The 22,818-nt window shown below is 39.4% G+C and overlaps 2 protein-coding genes across 5 annotated transcripts in view; one reads left to right on the forward strand and one right to left on the reverse strand.

The window, feature by feature from the left end:
• The window catches only part of sytl5 (synaptotagmin-like 5), a 35,864-nt gene extending 32,495 nt beyond the window's left edge, over positions 1–3,369 (forward strand). For all 3 annotated transcript variants that reach the window (XM_039818569.1, XM_039818570.1, XM_039818571.1), the window contains one exon: positions 567–3,369. In XM_039818569.1, the coding sequence (XP_039674503.1) occupies positions 567–709 (143 nt within the window). In that variant the 3' untranslated portion in view covers positions 710–3,369. The remainder of the gene's footprint in view (positions 1–566) is intronic.
• A 422-nt stretch (positions 3,370–3,791) lies between these two features.
• Positions 3,792–20,961, reverse strand: srpx (sushi-repeat containing protein X-linked). 2 transcript variants are annotated; one of them, XM_039818777.1, is made up of 10 exons: positions 20,806–20,960; positions 14,359–14,415; positions 10,658–10,846; positions 9,489–9,665; positions 8,720–8,846; positions 8,457–8,578; positions 7,289–7,468; positions 6,219–6,352; positions 5,276–5,397; positions 3,792–4,506 (listed from the first exon to the last, which is right to left on the reverse strand). In XM_039818777.1, the coding sequence occupies exons 1-10, from the start codon at positions 20,864–20,866 to the stop codon at positions 4,323–4,325; spliced, it is 1,353 nt and encodes a 450-aa protein (XP_039674711.1). In that variant the 5' UTR covers positions 20,867–20,960; the 3' UTR covers positions 3,792–4,322. The 2 variants fall into 2 exon arrangements, with proteins under 2 accessions (XP_039674711.1, XP_039674712.1); XM_039818778.1 differs by lacking the exon at positions 14,359–14,415 and having other exon boundaries at positions 20,806–20,961.
• Between the last annotated feature and the right edge of the window lie 1,857 nt (positions 20,962–22,818).

The following is a 22,818-nucleotide window of genomic DNA, read 5'->3' on the forward strand; positions in this document are numbered from 1 at the left end:
TTTATTTAAACTTTTCAACTTTGAATAAATATCTTGTAAAAAAAACACAAATGTAGGACATGTATTCATAACAAACAAAAGTCCTGAATCATAAGTGTCTCACTTATCTGGAAGCCAAAGTTTTTTTAGTTAAACAGTTGAGAGCTGGTTCTCTTCCTCTGGCTATTGAGGTTGGCAGATTGAAAAATGGAGGGAAGGGAAAACAGATTGTGTGAGCTGTGTGATTTGGGAGAAATGCAAAGTGAGGCCCATTTTCTTTTGTATTGTACACACTACGATGATTTAATAATGTCTATATGAAACCGCTCGACAAAAGTTTGAAATATTCTGGCGTACGGGTAATCGAAACTTGGAATGGTTGTTTGATTGTTATGCATTAAAAAGGAAACACTAGTTCGGATCTATGTTTTGTAAGCCCGTTATATGCATGGCACGTTATCTACAGATATCACTTCATCTAATATCCAAACACAGTGTGTTGAGAGAGTGTTAATATCGCAGGGGGCTCTAGTAGTTCCAAGAAAATTAAACAAATAATGTTTATGTGTTTGTCATTTTTCCTCAAGGCACAAGCTATGGGAACGAGGTAGACTGGATGGACTCATACGGGGAGGAACAGCGGCTCTGGCAACGCATGATTGAAAACCCAGAAGTCCCTCATGAGTGTACTCTGATGCTGCGATCCAGCATGCGCAAGTGCAACACATGAGCCAAATCAAAGCACAGACAAGAGAGGATAAAAAATAATAAAAGAGGGAGGAAGAGGTAATGTGATGGCGGGAGGAGAGAGCTGGAGAAGTGGAATGGTCAAGAAAAACAGAGGGTCCAGGACTCAAACGCTCATAAAGGAACCGATACTGTCCCTCTCCCTATTACTTCTTTTTTCCTCCTGGGATGCCCTGTTCAGCCAGTCATGCCTTACACACTCATCCACATGTTGTTCCCCCCCGCCCCCGCCCCCTTCCAAAGCATCTAGTCTTGACCAAGCACTGCTGTTTGCTGCTGTATATGAAAAAAAACGTGTTGTATGTAACTTCTCTAGCCAAATAAGCACACGGTGTGACTCCTGATGTGTCCGACCTCGTCTCTGTGATTCATGAACCAGAGTAACATCTGCATGTAGTTACAGCTGACGGAGACCATTTGTTAGGTGTTAGACAAGGCACTGATCAATAATGTAGAGACTCAGACATTCCCTTTATAAGCAATTGAGCTGCATCCTGGTCTGAAACCCATGCTAATGCTGAGATTCATCCCCTTATAAACAGTTGTGTACAGAGGTGGAAAGTGGCTTGTTCTTGTATACTGTCCTATTCAAGTAGAAGATGTTATTATTACTGAAAATAAATACTTGGTTAAAATTACAATAGTAGCACTATTGACAACTCAATCTCTGTTAATCTCCGCTGCTCTCTAAAGTAGTGACAGTCTATATTATACATATAAATACATATTTATAAGCTTTTGTTTTGATTGCTTTATAAGGGAAAATATTATCAGCAAAATTGAGTATCCTCCAACAGGCTGCTCTGTTATTATACTTGAGGTGAAAGTATTAATACTGATTTTAGAACATACTCTACGCTAACTTTGTTAACTTTTTCAGTCACTTAATAAGTCATTAATAAAATGCCAGAAAACTTAAGGCTTAAGGCAGTGTCTTTAAATTTCAAAAGTTTGTGTTTTCTGACCAACAATCTAAAACCACTAACCACTAAAAGAAACTTAAATTACAATGAAATAAAACAGCAAAAGACAACAAATTCTCAAATTTGACAAGCTGCAACTCAAATGTTGAGTATTTTTAGCCACACTAGCTTCATTGATGGTAGTGTCTGTCTGACGTTTGCTCAGTCCACCACTTTGGTCCAGACTGAAATATCTCAACAACAATGTTGTGGATTGTAATAAAAAAATAACAAACATTCATGGTCCCCAGATGATGAATCCTACGGACTTTGGTGATCCCTTCATCTTTATCTAGCGCCACCAGTCAGTCAAATATTTCACTTATCCAGTGAAATATCTCAACATCTACTAGATGGATTGGCACAAACTTTTGTACAGACATATATCATTCCCAGTCGATGAATCCTCTTGACTTTGGTGAACATGACTTTTCCTCTAGTGCCACCATGAGGTTGACATTTGTGGTTTTGAGTGAAATATCTCAACAACTTTGTGATGGATTGTCACGTTCCCCCGAGAGTGAAATAATGTTGGTGATTCCCAGATGTCTCTTCAGCGCCATCATCAGGTTAAGGTTTTTGTTCAGTAGTCTACTTTGGTTTTCAATCAAAAACCTACAAAACTAATGACATTCCCATCAGCTTCAGCTGTAGTTTGTGTTTAATGCTAATTGCTAAATACTAGCATGCTAACAGGCTAAACTAAGATGGTGAACATGGTAAACATTATACCTGCGAAACATCCACATTAGCATTGTGTTTGTGAGCATGTTAGCATGCAGATGTTAGCAATTAGCTTAAAGATCCAGGGTGCTAATGTAAAGCCTCACAGAGCTGCTAGCATGATTGTAGACTCTTGTGGAGTCTTGTTGCTTGATGACATGAACTGATGTTAATTGAAAGCAAAAGTATTGGAAATGTATCTCAACACAAAAATGTACAAGGTCTTGAAGAATGTACTTGCAGTAACAAGAGTTTGTAGTTAGTAACTTTCCACCTCTGATTGTCAAAAACAAAAAAATCTAGACAGATTACACAATTTAGATTAGCTTCGATGTAAATTAACATAACACTGTATCAGTGTGATAATAGATACTGCATGGTATGAGATAAAACAGAGGTAGAAGAACAAAAGATGGTTATGTAAAGCACTTATAATTATATCATTTTACACTCAAAAAAGAAAGTGTGATTCTAAGTTCAAGAGCCCTGAGACAGAGGCTGTGTGTATCTATAGAGTGAGTCAGCACTGAGGCCAGCTGCCTTCATCTCAGGGGGAGCCTAATAATGAGTAAGTGACAGTCACCTTGTCCCTGTTGCCCCGGGCTCTGCCATTCGCCCTCCTGTAATGAATCATGAAATTCACAAAAATGTACAACCATTTCTCATGTGGAATGCCAATTTTGTTGTGCTTGCCCTTGGCAAACCCTCTGCTCTGAACTCCAGGAGCACAACAGATTCACACTGCACAATTATAGTAATAATACACGATGGTCACTTTACAACATACTTTAGATGAGAGGCTCGTGCTATATCGTGCTATATCCGATTACTGAAGATTACTGATGTACAGCATGTACTATCTCTGTTGTGTCTGGTTTCCAAGCATCAAACTCAGTGTATTCATTTTGTCTCAAATGTGTTACAGGAATATTTTGAAATAAACACATCTTTCCATAGACTTACTGTTTGCCTCTTTTGTTTGAGAATATATCCAATATTAAACTATTTAAATGTCTTTGTGTATAGTTGGATAAACTGTTTGTGGAAAACGATGCGATAAAAAAGCTCCATGTTTTATCCAATCCAGGCCTGAATGAGGAAATTGATTTCAGACACTTTTTCTGAAAGTTTTATTTCAATAACTGTGTTTACCTTTTATTTTAGTTTTTGATTGTTTTTTTCTGCAAATGTTCTGGAGCATGAGTTTATAAAATGTTCAGAATTTAATTGTACTAAAAATAATTCGATAAAGATGGAGATTTTTAATCCATCCTTTATTTTCCCTTTGTTAATTAATTTATCTCGACTTCGACGTCGAATCGACGTCCTCAGACGATCATACATGTCTCTTGCACTCACATTGACACGCTGAAGATCACATCCTTGATGATAAACATTTAATCAGTGTCTTGTAAATTCAGACATAGATGTACAGCGTAGTAACAGAGCAGCATCACTCTCCTGTACATTAAACACACAGACACACACACACACACAGTATTCCAGAGAGTGTACATCATTATTAAAAGATGTGAGATATAAATATTAAACAGGTGAAGAGTTTCCCAGTTCATAAGGTTAAAATACTTTTTTTGTACAAAATAGTAAAACATATTTCTGGTTTGAAAATATTATTAATAATAATAATAATAATAATAAAACATACAAATAGACAAGACACAGGAATCAATATGATTGTAATGTACTGTATGACCTGTTCCATTTAGTCAGCCTCTTTCAATAATGCTTCAGATCAACACACACACACACACACACACACACACACACACACACACTGGAAACCGGACTAAATGAGTTCAGGTAGTGTTTGACAAGTTAGAAACAGAAGCTCTGTCTGCTGAGACTGAGAGGGAGAAGGATCAACAATGGCTGAGAGTCTGTGGACGTGTTTTATGATTGACAGTTCTGGCCCGCTTCCTGCTGTAGCACCATCTCATCCTTGCGGAGGGGGAAGGTGTCGATGGTGGTGAATAATTCAGCCGATGTGATCGGGAACGGGTAGCGTTGCTTGTCCATGCCCTGCTTGTCTACCAGCACCATTTGGAAAGACCTTTGAGGAATCCGTAGCAGTATCCTAGTAAACACACATCAGCTCAGTGAGCAGCAGTGGTGGAAAGAAACTCAGCACATTTACTCAAGTACTATACTTAAGCTTTTTGAGGTACTTTACTCATGTATTTCCATTGTATGCAACTTTATACTTCTACTCCAGTATATGTAAAAGGGAAATATTTTACTTTTTACTTTTTTCACTGCATTTGCCTTGACATCTTGAGTTACTTTTCAGATGACAAAATGTATCTCCAAATTTGGTGATTTTTAATTTGAATGTTTCTGATAAACCAAAGGCTGAAGTGTTCCTTTATGGGTTGAGAAAATTACTTCTTCCGCTAAATAAACTATTTAAATACCCTCTTGGATCAGTTGGAACATGCATTGTCACAAAGCTTTGTCTGAGCTAATGAAAAGTTGACCTTTTAGAGATACGTAGTTCTCACAGGAAAGCGACGCTACAAACATATGATGATCTTATAGAATATGATGCATTGCTTGCTGTAGATTATTTAATTAGCTTAACCTTAAACATGTACAGCAGTAAAATGCAACACACATTAATGCAACAGTAATGTTATTCCAGAAATCAGATGTCATATGTAATAGTAAAACACTGAGAGAGAACATTTTGCTGCAGAATGAGTACTTTTACTTTTGATACATTAAATGATCTACTGATAATACTTGCATACTTTTTCGTGTGTGTGTGTGTGTGTGTGTGTGTGTGTGTGTGTGTGTGTGTGTGTGTGTGTGTGTGTGTGTGTGTGTGTGTGTGTGTGTGTGTGTACCTGATCTGCAGGGCCAGTGCTGGAGGGAGCAGCCTGTGTCGAATTCGGCCAATCTGCGCAGGGTAAGTCCCAACCAGCTCAATTACTGTGACATGCCTCAGGTCCAGGCCACACTGAGCGTGCTGAGAGAAAGATACGGAGAGAGAGAAACTGATCTAGAAGTGTTGCTGTTTTCTAGCTTTGTTATTGATTTATATGCAGGCAAAAGAAAACAGTATTTCACAGAGGATATACAACTCTGCCGAACTAAAGTAGGAAACAAGGAAACTTGAAATGGGCTGAATGAATGAATGAATGAGTGGGCTTTTCAGGGAAGAAAGAAACAGCTTGTGTCCCGCAGAATATGAACAATATTTGCATATTCATCGATTCTGGAGTTTTCAATAAGGTAAAAGGAATAGATGTAATTTTAAGATTTCTTAAATTGAACTAATAAAATAATTACAATTTCTGAAAGTCCAAGGTGACACCCTCAGTTCAACTAATCGATTAATCGCCTAATTAAGCCTGCTCTGAATAGCACCAACAACTCATGACCTGCGAGATTCCATGACTAATCACTTAGGTTGTTCACAAACTTTTAACACAGTTTTGTCTTCCAGTTGATAACCTGTCACTTTGAAAGGTCAGGCGTTCAAAGACAGCTCTGACTTAACGGTTTCTGACGAGCCGTGGAAACATCCAGCCCTAGAATAAACCTTATCAACCCTAGTTGTCAGAATCATTTACTCATCGCCTTGACATTTTCTGGACCCTCCCCCTATTTATTTGTCTCACTGCTTTGTCCCACTTACGCAGCAAAGCGAGAAAGAAACCAAACACACTGCGGTCCTGTTTGCGAGCAGCAGTGGAGACACGAATCACTGCAGCCTTCCATCGCCTCTTCCCTCCGTCTCACTAGCCCCACATACAACTCGTGTTCTCCCTGTGAGTCGTGCCTCACCTGTAAGTTAGTCATCTGGAAGCGATAGTTATGATTGGCAGCCGTTGGGGCCGAGATAATGAGGAGCCGTCGCTTCTCATAGAACTGGTCCAGCAGTGCAGCAGCTGTACGCACTCCCACGTTAATGTTCATGGCTGTGATGACATTGAATGTACAATTAAGTGAAATGACAAGACATGACACACATTACAAAAGTATGAGATTTGATACAACGCAATATCACAGTGAGATGCTGCATAATTTGATTCTTTCGGGCTGTTGAGCAGATGTCGTGCACCACAGAAGTTTATTCAGTGAACTGAACCTGCAGCATTGGGTACAAATTACTGATGGTGTGTTGCAACACTCAAGTCTCTCCCATCCACTACTTTTTCATGTCTCACAGATACAGGCATTCAATAGAGGGGTGTCTAGTATAGATTTTTTCGAATCTATGAATGGCACAGGGGGCCCATTTTCTCCTCCACTGAGCTTCTCACTCACATGGAACCAGCTTAGCAGAGGTAGGCAAACTTTACACAAGACGGTTGTGTTTATTGCCACTAGACAGCACAAATAAAGTCAGAGCATGGAGAATGAGACATGGAAACTGACTGACACCTAGTAGCCCAATCAGAGCCTTAAACCTGCCCAATCAGCATAAAAGTATCCCAATTTGTCAAACTGTTTTTGTTTTATTGTATACTCAGAACATCCCCATTATGTTCTGTGGCTGAATACTAGTCCTAAATCAATCTAATAATAGAAACTTATCCGCACCACGTCTTTCAGTGAAACTGAAAATTGATATTAAGTTGAGTCATAATGCAGCTCTTGTTATTACAAATACATCCACTCTTATCTACTTACCTTTTATTTTTCATAATTATGTTTCTTGTTAATTTTCTCCTTTTTTCTTCTTTTGCCTTTTTTTGCTTGTTTTTGTTTTATTCCTGTAGCTGTATTTTTAAGTGTAGTTTTGCAAACTGCTATGAGCAATTGAAAACAAGTAAATAATAAGTTTAAAAAATAAATAAAAGATTGTTGTGTTTGTGTAAGTATGTGTGTGTCTATCTGCATGCAGTATGTACCTGCACAGGTGGTGTCTGAGCCAGACCAGGTGAGTCCAGACTGACACACTCGGGCAGCGCTGCCCTGAAGCTCGTAGCCGCCGGTGCAAGTGAACTCACAAGTGGCACCATAGTTGTCTCCGTCACTGTCGCACTTCATATAACCGTTGTCAGGGGCAAACAGTGGGCTGCAGCGGCGCACTGCACAGAAAGAGAGGCACATTAGACAGAAAATCGTCAGGAGACATGAGGCAGCGAGGTCGCATTGAAGTAAAGGGAAAAAAGGGAAGATTGGCCTTCTATGTGTTTACATGTCTACAATGAAAAGGGATTTTGGTTGGAAGAATTTAATTTTTTTTGTTTGCTATATGCTAAAAATTATGTCAGTTAAGACCAGAAGTAAGTAAGTTCCCTGTAATTTGGTATTAATAATAGGGAAATTATATGAGTTTTCAAGAGAGATAAACTCAATATAAACCAGAGTGAATGTTAATTTTATCTCTCTGAAAATTGTATTCTCCATATATGTTGAATTGTACTATTGCCCATTCCAGTGATGGAGTACTCGAGTCCTGGGCTCGGACTCGAGTCCGACTCGAGTAGCTGTTCTCTGGACTTGTGACTCGGTTTGGACTCAGGCACTGATGACTTGGACTTGGACTTGGACTCAGACTCGAGGATTCAGGACTCGGAAGTTTGATGAAGTTCCTGAATACTTTTATGTGTAATAGGTCATACAACTTTGATATAAGATATTGATATATATTTAGTCTTGTCTAGTGTTTCATGCAGGAGCAAGTGATGGAGTACTCGAGTCCTGGACTCAGACTCGAGTCGCTGTCCTCTGGTCTCATGACTCAACTCGGACTCAAACTCAGGTAATGGTGACTCGAACTTGGACTCGGACTCTAACACTGGGGACTCGAGACTTGACTTGGACTCGACAGTTGGTGACTCAACTACAACACTGGCCTATACACATTTATCACATTTTTACATGTTCAGTTGACCTGCTGTGCACTGACAAAAAGACGTGTAGGCTACATTAGCAATTCATTTGATATAATTAGAAGTGTAGTACCAAATTACATAGTAATTTCCGGGAGACTTCTTGGAAATAACCCATAAAATAAAGTGTAACAGAAACTCCTGCTCCACATAGACTATCAAAAAGCTTTTAAAGGCTCACCTCGCACTCGGACAGTGAAGCGACAGGATCCTTTGTTCCCTGCACGGTCAAACACAGTGTAGGACATCTTATGGAGGCCCTCTGGGAAGTCTGATTTTGAAGGTTTCCCTTTCAGGGTAACACTGAAAAAGACATACTCTGTTGTAATCTTTCACTGTGATCTGCCTGTTCAGAGTGGGTTAACCAACAGGACTAAACCAGACTGAGTGCAATGTAGCAAAATGGGAGAAAAAGTTTAAAAGGGTGGTGAAGATGAGACTGACTCTGTAAGGATGCCATCTGCAGTGTCTACACCCTCTGGTGTGTCCCAGGTCACCCTCGCTGTCAGTTTTCCTGGCTCTGCCCACTTATCCTTCAGATTAGGACACTTGATTTTTGGAGGATCCATATCTACAGAGAGAGAGAGAAACAAACAACAACAAAAGAAAATAAACACATTTAAATGTATATTTTACTACATAGGCCACAATTGAAGAATAGGAAACGTGGACTCTATTGGCCAGATGTGGAAGTCTAGTAATTGACTGTTACTGATTTCAAGAGCAAGGTCGCAAGACTATTCAGCCATTTATACGATCACCCATTGCCGATTTTAGACCCTTTTTAAATTTCATCTCAGCCCCCCTAAAAATTATAATAATAAAAAACAATAACACTTGCATGGCACTGTATCCTAAAGGTCTGATCCTAGAATCGCCTCTGCGATCACCTAAGTGCAAGCCTTATAGCTCAGCTTTCAATTAACTTTCCAGGCTCAGACTGCAGCTGCAAAAGGGTGAAACACATTTAACATTTTCTGGTGATGAGAGACAAACCACAGTATTGTGTGTGTCTGCGTACAGGTCTAGAGGCTTGTTTTTTTCCAAACATCGACCATATAACCTTGTATTATGGGAAATACTCTGTAGTCTGCAGCTATGCCTTAAGCAAGTAATTACCTGTTACATGTGTTTTAGAGCTCAGTAGTCTGTAGGCTCCAGTCCTCTGCGGGAGATGAAATTATGCACAAAAGAACAACACACACATTCTTACCAACACAGATGGGAACTCCGGCGCTCCATGATTTGCTGTGCTGGCAGGTTGCTATCTTCTGGCCCTTCAGACTGAATCCAGCAGAGCAGAAGAACTCACAGCGAGAGTTGAAGTAGGAGCCATCTGAACACTTGTAGCCGCCGTTAACGGGCATGTCCAGCTTGGGACATCGGATCTCTGACAGAGAAAGAGCTCAGTGTTGATGGAAGACTTGCTTTGAGTTAAGGGATGATTTGCTCAGTTTAATTTGGTTCAGGTACATGCAATACATTTAGGTTAATGCATATATTTAATAATACAGTCTACTGGTCCATCTTGGTCTTTTATTAAAACTCATGTATCAACCACTCCTGGTTGTTCTTCTTTTTAATTACATAGTTATCGTGTAATGGACCAACACTAAAACTGATTCTAGATCAGCAGTGGTAATAGCAGTAGTAATGGTGGTCGTAGTAGTAGTAGTAGTAGTAGTTGTAGTAGTAGTAGTAAACTTCATTCAGTATCCTTAATTGCAATAGGGGGACTAAAGGGGTCAGTGTGCTTTAAACAAAGTGCTTGTCAGATGATCAAAAAGCATCTGAAATCTCCTTCACCTAACACCTTTCCCATGTCAAATTTATGATGGGGTTGTGTTTGACAATTTCAGTAACTTTACGAAACAGACAATGTGTCAGTTCAGACACTGATTGGACAGGAGGTTTGAACTTATCTCACAAGCTCTCTTTTTTCATTCTTCAAACAAGTACTTATTTTTTCATGGGTACGACTGAGAAAAAACATACGGTTGCCTTCAAGAAGAGATTGTCTGAAAGTTTGTGCCCATTATCCCCCTCATTTAAACAATGATCTCATTTCTGCCTTCTCCATAATGGCCAGCTCTTTAGGACAGCTATAAAAACTTTTGCTTTTCATTATCGAATGCACTAGTTTATTTTTTCCTACCAACCCTACCTTAACAGCAGTAGTAGTAGTAGGAGTGATTTCCATGAAGTGATTTAGTGTCCCATGGTGTAAATACTGTTTTCAAAGAGTGGACCTGCTATTTCCAGGGCCAAGAATGAGCTTGCTCAAAAATGTAAGAATTAATGTCAGGAATCCCAATGAGGCAAACCTAGTATGTAGGTACGTGCATGCATGAGTCCATGTGTGTGAAGGATGTTAGTTTTTACCTCGGCAGGCGTAGTTAGAGGACCAGTGTTTGCTGGCCATACACACCACCTCTGAGCTCTGGGACTCGTATCCCTGCTTGCAGCGGATTTTACAGCGAGTCCCCATCACGTTCCTGTAGTGTTCTCCTCTGGATGTGCGACAGCTCACATCCCCATGTTTCACCTTAATGGGCGTGCACCACGGAGTCCCTAAAGATGGAGGGAAAACTGCTGCACTGACATTTCCTTCACTGCATCAAGGCAATTATATGTTTTTTTAATGGTACAGCTTTGGAGTGGGAGAGTATCAGTCTTCAATAACAAGCACTTACCTGAATCCTATAAAAGCTTAGAAAGATTTCCTTTAGAAGTGTGAAAATGTGAAAACCCGCCCATCATCTGAGTTCAGACAGATACGGAGGATTTCTTATTACCTCATCTGTGACTTCTTATCCAACAGTGTCTCATGAGGCAGAGAAGATAGTCTCACTTGAGGAAAAGACAGATAATGATGTGTAGAGAGCACTTAAGTTTAAGAGTGTGTGTGTAATAGAGTGTTGAAATTTCCACACAGATAACAGTGATGAGAGTGTAGAACTTTATTTATACTTACTGATTTTTAGTCCGCCATAACATGACATTGATAAGACTGACAAAAAAACTCCTTCCTTAAGGAATAATAATAAAGGAGATTGATAAAAATGTTGTGTCTGTACTGTAAATATTGAGCTACCACCAGCAGCCGATTAGCTTAGCTTAGCATGAAGACTGTAAATAGAGTGAAACAGGCCCCCCTCCGAAGGTAACAAAATCCACCCACTAGCTAAGCTCACAAATTAACACGCTATAGTTTGTTTTTTTAATCAGTACAATGAAAGTGTAAAAGGTTGCAGTTTTATGGGGTGGGTGGGGGTTACATCCATGGGTTATGTGCCAGGCTATTTCTTGGCCGGGCACAGTACTTTCCTAGATTACCTAACTTTCTGGATTATACTTTCGGTATATAACATGTTAAATAGTGAGCTTTATGAGCTTTAGAGGTGCTAGTAAATTTTTGTTAACTTTGGACAGAACCATGGTAGCTGTTTTCCCAGGTGCCAACCATGTGTGACGTCACCCATTTGTTTGTGGAGATCTGAGTCGAGATATGAGTCATCGAGTTTGCCGTTACAGGCGCAGCCATCCTGGTTGTGGATGTGACAATTTTAGACGAGAGGGAGGAGTGAGGCAGGAGCCACGTTACGTTAAACACTTTCACTGGCAATCACATCATAGCCACGCCCTAAAACACCCCCTGCTTTATTGCAGATTTTAAAATCAACGAGACATAATTCAAAAAATGAACATCATTCTGTGTTGTAGAAGACTTAAAACTAGCGATTGAGACCATAAACTCATTATGAAAATGTTTACTGAGGTAGTAAATCAAGTGAGAAGTGGGTTATCTCGCCATAGACTTCTACAGAAACCAAACTCCTTTTGCAACCGCATGTGTTGCCCCCTGCTGGAATTCAGATAGAATGCAGGTTTAAGGCACTTCCGCATTTGCAGCACTTCGCCGAACAGGATGCATTGTCCATTAATATTTACAGTCAATGTGTTTTCCCCCTATTTTCAGCCTTTATGCTAAGCTAAGCTAACCCTGCTATCTTTAGCTACATCAAGAGTGGTATTGATCTGCTCATCCAAGTCTAATCAAGAAAGCGAATAAGTACATTTCCAAAAATGACAAACAAATCCTTTAAGACCTGACAACATGCATTTGCTTTCAAAATTTCTCCTCCCATGGCGGACACCTCTGCCCATCTCCACAACACTTGTGTAAGAATTCCTTGTTTCATGCCAAGTTTGAGGGGCCACAAGGTTCTCATCAAAATCTGCACTTAATTTCCTGCTGGCTCAGTACAAACACTCACCAACACACACACACACATGCATGATGCACACACTTGGAGAGCATACACACCAGTTCAGGCTAATTTCCAGTTGAAATAAAAATGAGTATTCATCACATGGCAAGCCTGCCTCTCTGTATGTGTGTGTGTTGGCAAAGTCTCCACAAACCACTGAGTAAGAGAAAATAATACTACATTTGAGCTTTTACACAAGGGGAGAGTTTAGTTTGGCCTGGACGATAATGTTCCGTGTCTAACTGACCCCAAATTTAACTCAAGGCCCACGGGCCAAATCCGGCCCGTTACAGATTTAGATCCGGCCCGTATATCAATTTGGGTTCACAATAAAATTTGGCCCACCTAGTTGTGAGCCAAACCAAAAACACAGGAAAGTGTTTTTTAAACTGCAATTACCTGACATTCAAAGCAGAATATGGCAGATTTGCCGACTCTGAGACTCAGAAATTCCCCAGAAGCAGCAGAGAGTTTTCATATTCAGGCTGTGAATGTATAATTATATAATAATAATATAAAAAAAGGTATCATTGTTTTGCTTGATTTGCTAAATTCAATGATGGCTAAGGAACTCTTTTGATGACTTTTGTAGGGCTTCATGTCAACAAAAATGCGACAAAAAGCGTACAAGAATGTCGGAAAAAGCAACAAATTTACAAAAAGGTGACAAATGTCTGAGAAAGCGACAAAAAAGTTGCAACAAAAACAACAAAAATTAGGTAAAAAGCTACCAAAATGTTTTTAAAAAGTGACATGCAGTAACAAAAGCACGTCAATAAACTCTACATGTCTGGCCCTTGGTGTGATTCTCTTTTTCCAGTGTGACCCTTAGTGAAAATGAGTTTGACAACCCTGATGTATGGTATAAGGATGTATGTGGTATAATGCTGCATAATATTCCCATTCTGAGCAGGGGAGCTTCTTTTACATAAGGGGAGAGTTTAGTTTGGCCTGGACGATAATGTTCCGTGTCTAACTGACCCCAAATTTATAGCTGGAAGCTACTTTGACGCAACTAAGTCACAAAACTGGCTGTTCTAGGCTAACTGGTATTGAATTATGCCGCATTAGAGATATTGAAATGTTAGTTTTTTCAAATTTTTAATCCTGTGTTCCGTGTTGTATTAAAGTATTAAACAACGTCTCCTTCGTAAAACATTAAAATATTATTGATGACACATCTTGATCTCTTGTAAATTACGTGTGCACGTATAAATTAATCCAATCAAATGTGATTTGGGGCAACTAGCCACCATTAGCTAGTGGGTTGTAGTAGCTCGCAGACATACAGTAGCAGCTTGCAGAGCAATATCATAGGTTTGTTTGGACGTCAGACAGCAAAAGCTGTCTGACGTCAGTGTAAAGTGATGTACAGGAACTGTGTGTAACTATATTTTGTGTACCTACCTATTTTTTTTGTTGTTGTTTTTTTTGGTTGAGCCTTGGTGGGTGGGTTGGGACGGGTTTGTAATACATTGTGTCTTTGTCGTTTCTTGTTTTGTAAATTGAAAATCTATAAATAAAGTACTCAACAAAAAAAATCCTTCTCGCTAACTAAACCCCACCAATATAGTCTGTATCATTCTGAAATATCTCACATTAGATAATGACAGTCTAACAGCTATTTCACTGTGACCTTAAGACTAGAGGAACGTAGTTAACTCTCTGTTGGTCTGCATAACAATTCAGGAAACCATATTTACTTTGATCTCAACATAAGCAGTCTCTAAATTTAAATGTGAGTCATGTTTCAGAATGCATATACTGTATGTATGAATGTATTGGCAAGGGTCAAGCTGAGCATGTAGTCACCTTTATATCTACGGGAATACCAGTCCTCGTCATCTCCGTAGGCGTACTGTCCTGACCCTGGGGATGAAAGATAAGAAGAAAAAGCAACTAATACGATGAAAAGAGTTGCATCCAAGATGTTAGGCAATGTTAGAAAGCATTGTCCTGGGCTGACACTGAGCACCAAGAACAGGCTTAAAAATATTGCTTAACTTTTCATCTGAGCCAGACTCTGGGGGGATCTGGATCTTTTGGACAGACCACATGCACAAGGAATAAATCACAAAAGATCCTCTTTTTCCAGCTGGTTTGGAAAAAATGAATCTGTTTAACACACAGATTCATTCTGCTCAATCCAGTGTTTTTTTTTGCTGTGGCCCCCTATTGTGTTTGGTTGAAATGGAAGGAGTGAAACTATTTAGAAACTTTTTGTTTCAAAACAGCTACAATAGATCTTACTTACCATTTTACGTCAACTTTAAACAGTGAACCGATCACTCAGACAGAGAAAAAGATATTTCGACCATAAAACAAACAGAAGCATCCAAGAGGAACTGAAATATTTCTCAGTGGTGGCTGTAGAGCTGTGGAGGACACAGTTTAGTGATAGTGGTGAAAGGCAAATATGAGGGGAATTGTGATGAGCAAGGAGGATTATTTTAGGAAAGAGGACAAAGGGATGGGGTCAAGAAGCAATAAAAACAGAGAGGAAATAGAAAATGGGTGAAGAAGGGGTTAAAGTAGGGGGAAGGGTGTTCAACCTTGGCCCCGGGATGTTATGAACCCCGGTGTGAATGTGTCCTCTGTTCAGGATCCACAAGGGAGGAGTGTTCAGACCTCCTCCAGCTTTATATATGTTGGTCATTGAACCTGATACTGTGTGCACATCTTGCATCCCGTTCCCTCCATTCCTCATCACGGCTTTTCTGTCAGTTTAATAAAAGCTGTCTGGACCAAAATGCCACAAGTCATCTAATACACACACACACACACAAACTCTATGGTTTTAGCATTCAGATCACACCGAATGGATTGTACAGAGCAAACTCACATACTGAGTGAGTCAGATTTAGCTGTCTAATGGGAAAACGTCAGTGTCTACTTCTCAATGTTCGGAAGAAGGGAGGCAAAGAAAGGTATGGAAAACTAATTACAGGTGTGTGTGTGTGTGTGTGTGTGTGTGTGTGTGTGTGTGTGTGTGTGTGTGTGTGTGTGTTCAAAGTGAACATTAGTTAAAGCCACTTTCGCCAGAAAAATGATCAGTTCTGTAACAACTTGCAGCCATTCCAAGCAAACAAGATACAAAAATTCACACCACGGCAAATGAAAGCTACTTGTTTGTGATTGGCTGGCAGGTTTTACCACAAATAATGAAATAAAGTCTTTTTTCTGCAATAGCCATTTAAAAATGTATTTAGTGGCGGAGTCCAGCATTCCCTTTCTGGATTCAAGTTTCCTTCACATGCACAAGGGATTCACAGGAAACGATGCATGCATGTTACCCACATATTTTGTATCTCATTGATATCAGCCTCACTGTTTACTGATCACTCTCTTTACACCATGTCAGAACTGTATTAGGTTACTGCTAATACAAAGCGAATATTTCCTACTTCTGCTGCGATTAGCCCTTACTGCGACCATTCTTCAAAAATATGTCTACAAAACAAGATGACGGCTATTTTTAGCTAAAATGCCAGTGGGTCATTTTACATTTTTCAAGGGAGTAACAGAACAAAAACTAGCAGTAACAGTTATTCTGTTGTATTAAACCCAATTTGCTGTAACCAGTAGTAACCAAAGCAACCAGGACTAAAATTTTAAGGATTATAACTTTCACTCACTCACAAACTCACTCATACAAGTTTAGCAGACTGCAGATAGAACCATTCGACAGAAAAGTTCTACACCTGCCAACCTGTCCCATCACCAGGAAACAGTAACAGCAGCAGCAGTTTATACCTGCAATGTTGTTGCCTCCTACAGGTAAAGAAAGTAAACGCTACTGCAGTTTTAAATACTAGCACCACCTGCAGGCAATGAGAGGTACAGCAGCAGTTCCTTTGTCTTTTAAAGCGGCTGGTTTCTTTGTGAGTGTGTTTTATTTTTTGATTCGTGAACCACCTGTTAGCTATAATATATTATATATTGGAAGAAAAACATAACAACCACATAACTGTCACATATTTCAACCGTCATGTAATAACAATTTAACTTAACCAGACTGTATAACCTGACAGATTTATATCCATATCCACAATAAACAAGTAAAAGAACCAGAATCTATAGATTAAGACCCACATTACAGGATGAAACAAACTCATAGACACCTTCATGTAGACAGGGGACAATGATAAGCCATTTTATCCAGTATATTATCCATTAGGAACTGATAGTATGTCCAGTTATTTAATTTCAGTTCAGTCAAATCCAGTATTTGAATTCAAATGGTGAAACAATTCCAAAGGCAGGAGCATTATATCATATTTATGAAATAAATCAGATTAGATATAAAAATCCATGATGAATGGTAATCCTACCACAAGCACAGGAGCGTTTACAATATTTCTCTAATTGGGAAAGAAAATGGCTCCATTATAAATATCTTAAAATAATAATAATAATAATAATAATAATAATAATAATAATAATAAATCAAATTTAACAAGTGGCTGCAGAAAACCAACTGTTTTATTTCAATGGTTTCAAAAATACATCTTTGATAAACATCTATAATTTGGGTTTTCAGGCTAATTGTCTGTACAAATACTCCAGTTTTTTTAACGCCTGAACAAGAAATATGTAAACAATTACGCAATAACATACAAGATAGAACTTGGTCATTGTTTATTGTTAGTCATCTTGAACTGTTTTCTTTTGGACTTCTTCCCTCTCTGAAGTAACCATGAGGACCAGGGACCCTCAGGGCAGTGTGAACTCTGTAAACCTCCCAGCAGCAGAACATGTCCTTGATTAAACAAAACTCTTACGTGTGAAGTAATTTCTGTGAAAAAGTCTATGATAATGGCCTGTAGGGTGAGAGAAAGAGACATGTTGTTGTAGGCGTCATTACACCAAAGCCAACCAGAAATAAAAATCTTTTTTGGGTGTATGTTTTGGGTGATAAGTTACATTGAAATTAACTTTAATGAATCCTTAATGTCTTCGTCTGCATATCTAAAAGGTTGCTGCTGTTACCTTTCCTGCCAACAGGTGGCACAGGTTGGACTGGATATGCAGAACAGAAACTGCACTGCAGCTCTGCATGTGGATCAAATTGGCTGGGCCTGGTTTGGCCTTTGTTCATTTAAGCACTCCAGATTCAAAATAATTGAAGAAAATAAAATGTGATCTCAGACTCCTCTACTAGCTGAGGTGGCATCATCAGCCAGCATTATATTCCTGTTCATACTTCAAATGAGATCTTAGCGAGAAAGATGTCTAAAAATGAATAGTGCAGGAAGCTTGTCTTCCTGACAAACCTCTGGAAGTGAATAAATGTTAAATTACAGAGCCCTATATTCCAGTTAACTTTTCTCTGCAGGCCTGTAATACAAACTGTCATGATATGAAAGCTCATTCCCTGTAAGTGTTAAAGTAGCTACAGGCTAACAGAGCAGAAGAGAGCAGAAAATAAAATGGGATGTAATTTCTTTATCGCTCAATTCAACATGCCACGATTACAGAGTTACATAATTCCATTTGGAACACTAATGATTTCTGTCCCATTTTAACCAACGTGTGTACCAACGCGTCTGCAGCTGGTTTCTTAATCACATCAGCGGTTTCCGACCCTGAGGAGCAAACTGCTGCTGCGGTTTTTTATCTCCATTAACATTTTACAGTGAGATACAACAGTTGCTACGATAAACCCATAGCTCACTACAAGTATTATAAAAGTATATTATTATGTTTATTAATTATATGGCTAGCATCTTATGTGGCTGTTTAAATCATAATTAAGTTATAATATAAATAATATTTACTTGAAAATTCTCTGGTTTGGGTCTTTCATTGTTGGTGTATTTCCAGTAAAGGCTCAGTAGCTACTTGCGTAGGGTTTAGCACTACATTACCTGAAAGACTAAAGTGTTTTATATTCAGATTCACAGTTATAGGGCTGCTTTACTATCATATCTATCTGCTCTTAAAGCTGCACTAATACATATTTTTGAATTAACAATGGATCAAATGACTGTGTGTAATGTGAAAGGGGTCGCTCATTGTGATGTACCTATTTAGTGAAATTTCACCTGACTCTGCAGGTCCCCTCAGCTCTACGTAGCATTTTTGCATCTTTTAGATAGTTGTGTTGATTCTCCAGCCCACACACTCCCCTCTCATCAGTGTCATTTCCAAAAGAAGGCAGCCTTTTTCAGTTAAAACAATCTCTGATAAACGCACTGCACACTACCTGTTAGGCACCAAACAGCAGACAGACACAGTTCGCCATTAGCTGGTGAAAACAGTGGAACATTTAGCAGCTAAAGAGCCAGATATTTCTCTCAGGAGTTGGTGGACACCAGAACAGCTAAAAGAGAGAGCGACATAACTTTATAAGGTGATAATACATCAGTGTTGTGTCCACAGTTTGTTCCACTGCCCTCACTTATTGCAGCTTTAAGTAACACATCTACTATACCGCATACAACTAAATGCTATGCTTTACTATAGTATTCAGAGGTAGTTAGTCTGTAACTTAAAAAGGGAAGAAAGCATTTATTAAGGCTATTCAGTGCCACCTGTTGGACATTTTAACAGGCAGCGCTTGCAGCCAGTTGCATTCAATTAGGACAAACTAGTGTGCTGAATTGTTCCATTGTTCCAAGTGTTTCTGCATGAACTTTAGAACAGTAACTACCTCTTAGCTATTTCATTGACAGTTAAATTCAGGATTTACTTTGTTGTGAAGTGTTGCTCATCGCTTTGGCAGAGATACAACTTAACACTTATTAGAGTGACTGTTCTCCAGTGATGGTTCTTGCTGGCATTTCCCCAAGTTACTCCCTGAGTGTGGAGGATGCATCTTCCCCATACTAACATCAGCACATAAATCGTCATGGAAAATGTGATCAGGCTTTTACAAATACTTAGAGAGACAGGGTTTAACTGTAAGAAGTTATGTAGCACACAGGCCAAGCTTAACGATTTCCATTGTTAAAAAAAAGAGCCCATAAGGTGCAAATGCAGTCATTCTGGTGCACTGCCACCCAGTTTAGAGGCATGCACACTCAACACAACCAACACAACTGGCTAATTGACCACCAGAACAAATACAATCACACCCCTGTAAAATAAACTCCTCATAAACACACACATACACAAACCAAGTACAGACCAGAGTCCTTCACTGTCAGCTCGACAGGCCATTTTTATTCTGTCAGTGTAAATCTGCTCTGCCGCTTGTGTTCATGTTTCAGCCTGTACTGATCATACAGCAGTGGTGAGCCACTCTCAAACCATTTACAGGCACATTGCCACTGTGACACACACACACACACACCACACACACACACACACACACACACACACACACACAATACTACATCCATTAAAGCTTTGAAGTCATTTCAGCTTCTTACTGCAGGCTACAGGCCTTGCTCTTGTCTGACTCCATCTGTTCATCCATATGTTTTCTTATGTTGGATGCTATTCTTCAGTGTAAAGCTGCAATGGTTATGTTTTCGACTAATCGATTTTTAATTTAATTATGTCTATAAAAGGTGAGGAAATGGGAGGGAAAAAAGTCCATTACATTTAGCTAAAGTCATCAAATGTCAATGAATTGATCGACTAATCCTTGCTGTAGTGTGTGTGTGTGTGTGTGTGTGTGTGTGTGTGTGTGTGTGTGTGTGTGTGTGTGTGTGTGTGTGTGTGTGTGTGTGTGTGTGTGTGTGTGTGTGTGTGTGTGTGTGTACGTGTGTGTACGTGTGTGTGTGAGAGAGAGAGAGAGAGAGTCCTGTGTTTACTCAACACCAGGACAGAAACTCATCAGTAAAATACCGTAAATAGCCTACTCCCAAGATGTGAAAGTCCTTTGCAAAACCTTGATGAATAGTTTGCTCTTAGGAAAGCATTAAAAGAGACGACAAAAATCAAACTTACACTGCACTTACACTACAGTTGCAGGGCTTTCATTAGTAGCACAGACTGAGCTCTGTGCAGAGAAACGTCCCCCAGATGCACACTGCACTCCCCCCGCTGTCCACCCCCTCCACGTAAACACCACCGCGGTTCACCAAAAACAGCGGTGAGGATAAGAAGCCTCAAATGCATGCCAAAAAAAAAAAAGTGACAAAAAATACTTCTCCCAATATAAACAGTTGAATCTAAATCCATCCTTAAATCAGTGACATCCAATACTTTTTCACCAGTCTAAAGATAAGCTCTTCGATGATTTCATCCTTCTGGTCCCAGCAGGGTTAATAATGTCCAGGATGTGAATGAGAGTCTTTGTCAGTTCCTTACCTTCATAACCGGAGCAGAAGCAGAGCTGGACGAACAGGAGCACCAGCGGCCACATGTCCATATCGAGACGCGGGACTCTTCAACATGTGAAGAGGGAGCTTGCAGGAAAACTTCCAGCGCATTCCTGCTTTCCAAAGGCCCGCCTCTTGCTCCAGAAACAAGGGAGGATTCTCCAAATACAGTCAGGCCCGGCCACCGGCATGAGGCAGCTCAGATAGACGAGGCTGTGCCAGCTCCTGTGGGTGTACTGTCACATGGCCTCGACCATCTCCACAAGACACTTGACTAATATAAATCAACCCAGTTGTACTTATAAAACTCCTCTTATACTCTAAATTGGTCATTAAGCACAGTACATCTACTCTATTAGTTACAAAAGTACAGAAGTGAGTTAGGCTTACTTGTACTCAGCGGGGGAGAAGTATTCAGAACCTCCATTACAAATCCTGAATTCAAAAATAAAAGTACAGAAGTATTATCAGCAAAATGTATCAAACGTACACATTATGCAGAATTGATCCTTTCAAAGTGTTACATTATTATATATTATTATATTATTCTGCTTTTATCACTAACAAATTGATGTAAGAGCATTTTAATGTTGTAGTTCAGTGTTTTTAGGTACTTTGTACAGTACTTGGTGGATTAGTAGGCCTATGTTACTGCCATATCATGTAAGCATATAAAAAAAGTAACTAGTCTACTGCAGATGCCTACTATAATTGTCAAATATGTATTTAGAGTTAAAAGTACAATATACAGTAGTGGAGTAGAAGTATAAGGTTACGGAAGCGTAGTGCTGCCACAGCAGAAATCAGTATCACATTATTATGTGAAAAGTTTATTGTATTAACAAGATGTTTTCACGTTATCACAACATACAAATTGAAACAAGTTATAACAAGAACATTTTCTTGTTATTACAATATACTACTTATCACGTTTTAACGTGAAAAGTTTCACGTTATAACCTGATCATTTATTACTATAACCTGATACTTTTTTAATGTCAGAACATGAAACTCCTGTTTGAATGAAGACACAATGTATGGACAAATAAATTGCAAGATACGGTTCATAAACACGATTTGATTAAGTTCTACTTCCTGCTTGCTTAAATCGTGTATTTTTAATAGTAGATAGTAGAAGTTTACTGCCTGTTTCTCTTTTTGTTAATGATGTGAACATTTTATGGGAAGTTTTTCCTAGCTATGCTTTTTTTGATTAAATGCTTCATAGTAACCATATTGTAATCCATTCTTGACATGTGCATGGCAGTCATCTATACCGGATTATTATTCTATTTTATACACAAACAGACACAGCTGTTGAAAGACTGATCAGTTTTGAATTCTCACAAGGTTTGGTTGTAGACCCTGTGTAGAGTGTGAGGGGGGGCGAGTCCACACATGAAAACGCTGAAGTGTTCTTTGTCTTGATGGGAAAAGGAGGCGTGTGGTGAAGTGACTGCGAGAGGATCTCCTGAGCTGTAATTATGTGATGTGGGAACAGTCGACGTTTCTCTCAGGTCAGGTGAAAAAAAGAGTTAGTTGTTGTTCACCTGGCTCTGGAGGATTGGGCTGACACTTTGATGTGGTGTTACCATAGGGGTGTTACAGTCAATGATTTTGGATTAAGATTGTCTCTGGGATTTGTTTTGTTGTGTTTAAAGCTATAGTGCGTAGTTTCTGTCACCCCCATGAGGAATTCTAAGCAATGACAACAATTCTGTCGGTGCATCCACATGATACAAGCCTTCCGTGAACGCTCACCACCCCCACCCCTCCTCCATGCAGTTGCTAGTAGCCAAGTAGGACACGGAGGATTAAAAAAACATGATGAACTCTTCAGAAGAGGTAATTATCTTCACTCGAGTTTCTGCGAGCGAAAGTCGCCGGACGACACCAATTTCTAAACACAGCCATACTGAGAAATACAGAGAGAGTTGTGTGGAGCTGATTATCTTTTTTCTACAACTGGGTTTCTTAATTATCTTTGTATCAACTCATTTGG

Source organism: Perca fluviatilis, chromosome 12 (assembly GCF_010015445.1).
Source record: "Perca fluviatilis chromosome 12, GENO_Pfluv_1.0, whole genome shotgun sequence".
NCBI lineage: Eukaryota > Metazoa > Chordata > Actinopteri > Perciformes > Percidae > Perca > Perca fluviatilis.

Excerpts from the sequence above, each read along its gene's own strand:
- srpx (XM_039818777.1), bottom strand. The coding sequence starts at position 20,866 with ATGGACATGTGGCCGCTGGTGCTCCTGTTCGTCCAGCTCTGCTTCTGC. Across the intron at positions 10,847-14,358 it reads GTATTCCCGTAGATATAAAG|GGACTCCGTGGTGCACGCCC; the intron begins GTGACTACATGC and ends CTCCATCTTTAG. Across the intron at positions 5,398-6,218 it reads TCCAGATGACTAACTTACAG|CACGCTCAGTGTGGCCTGGA; the intron begins GTGAGGCACGAC and ends TCTTTCTCTCAG.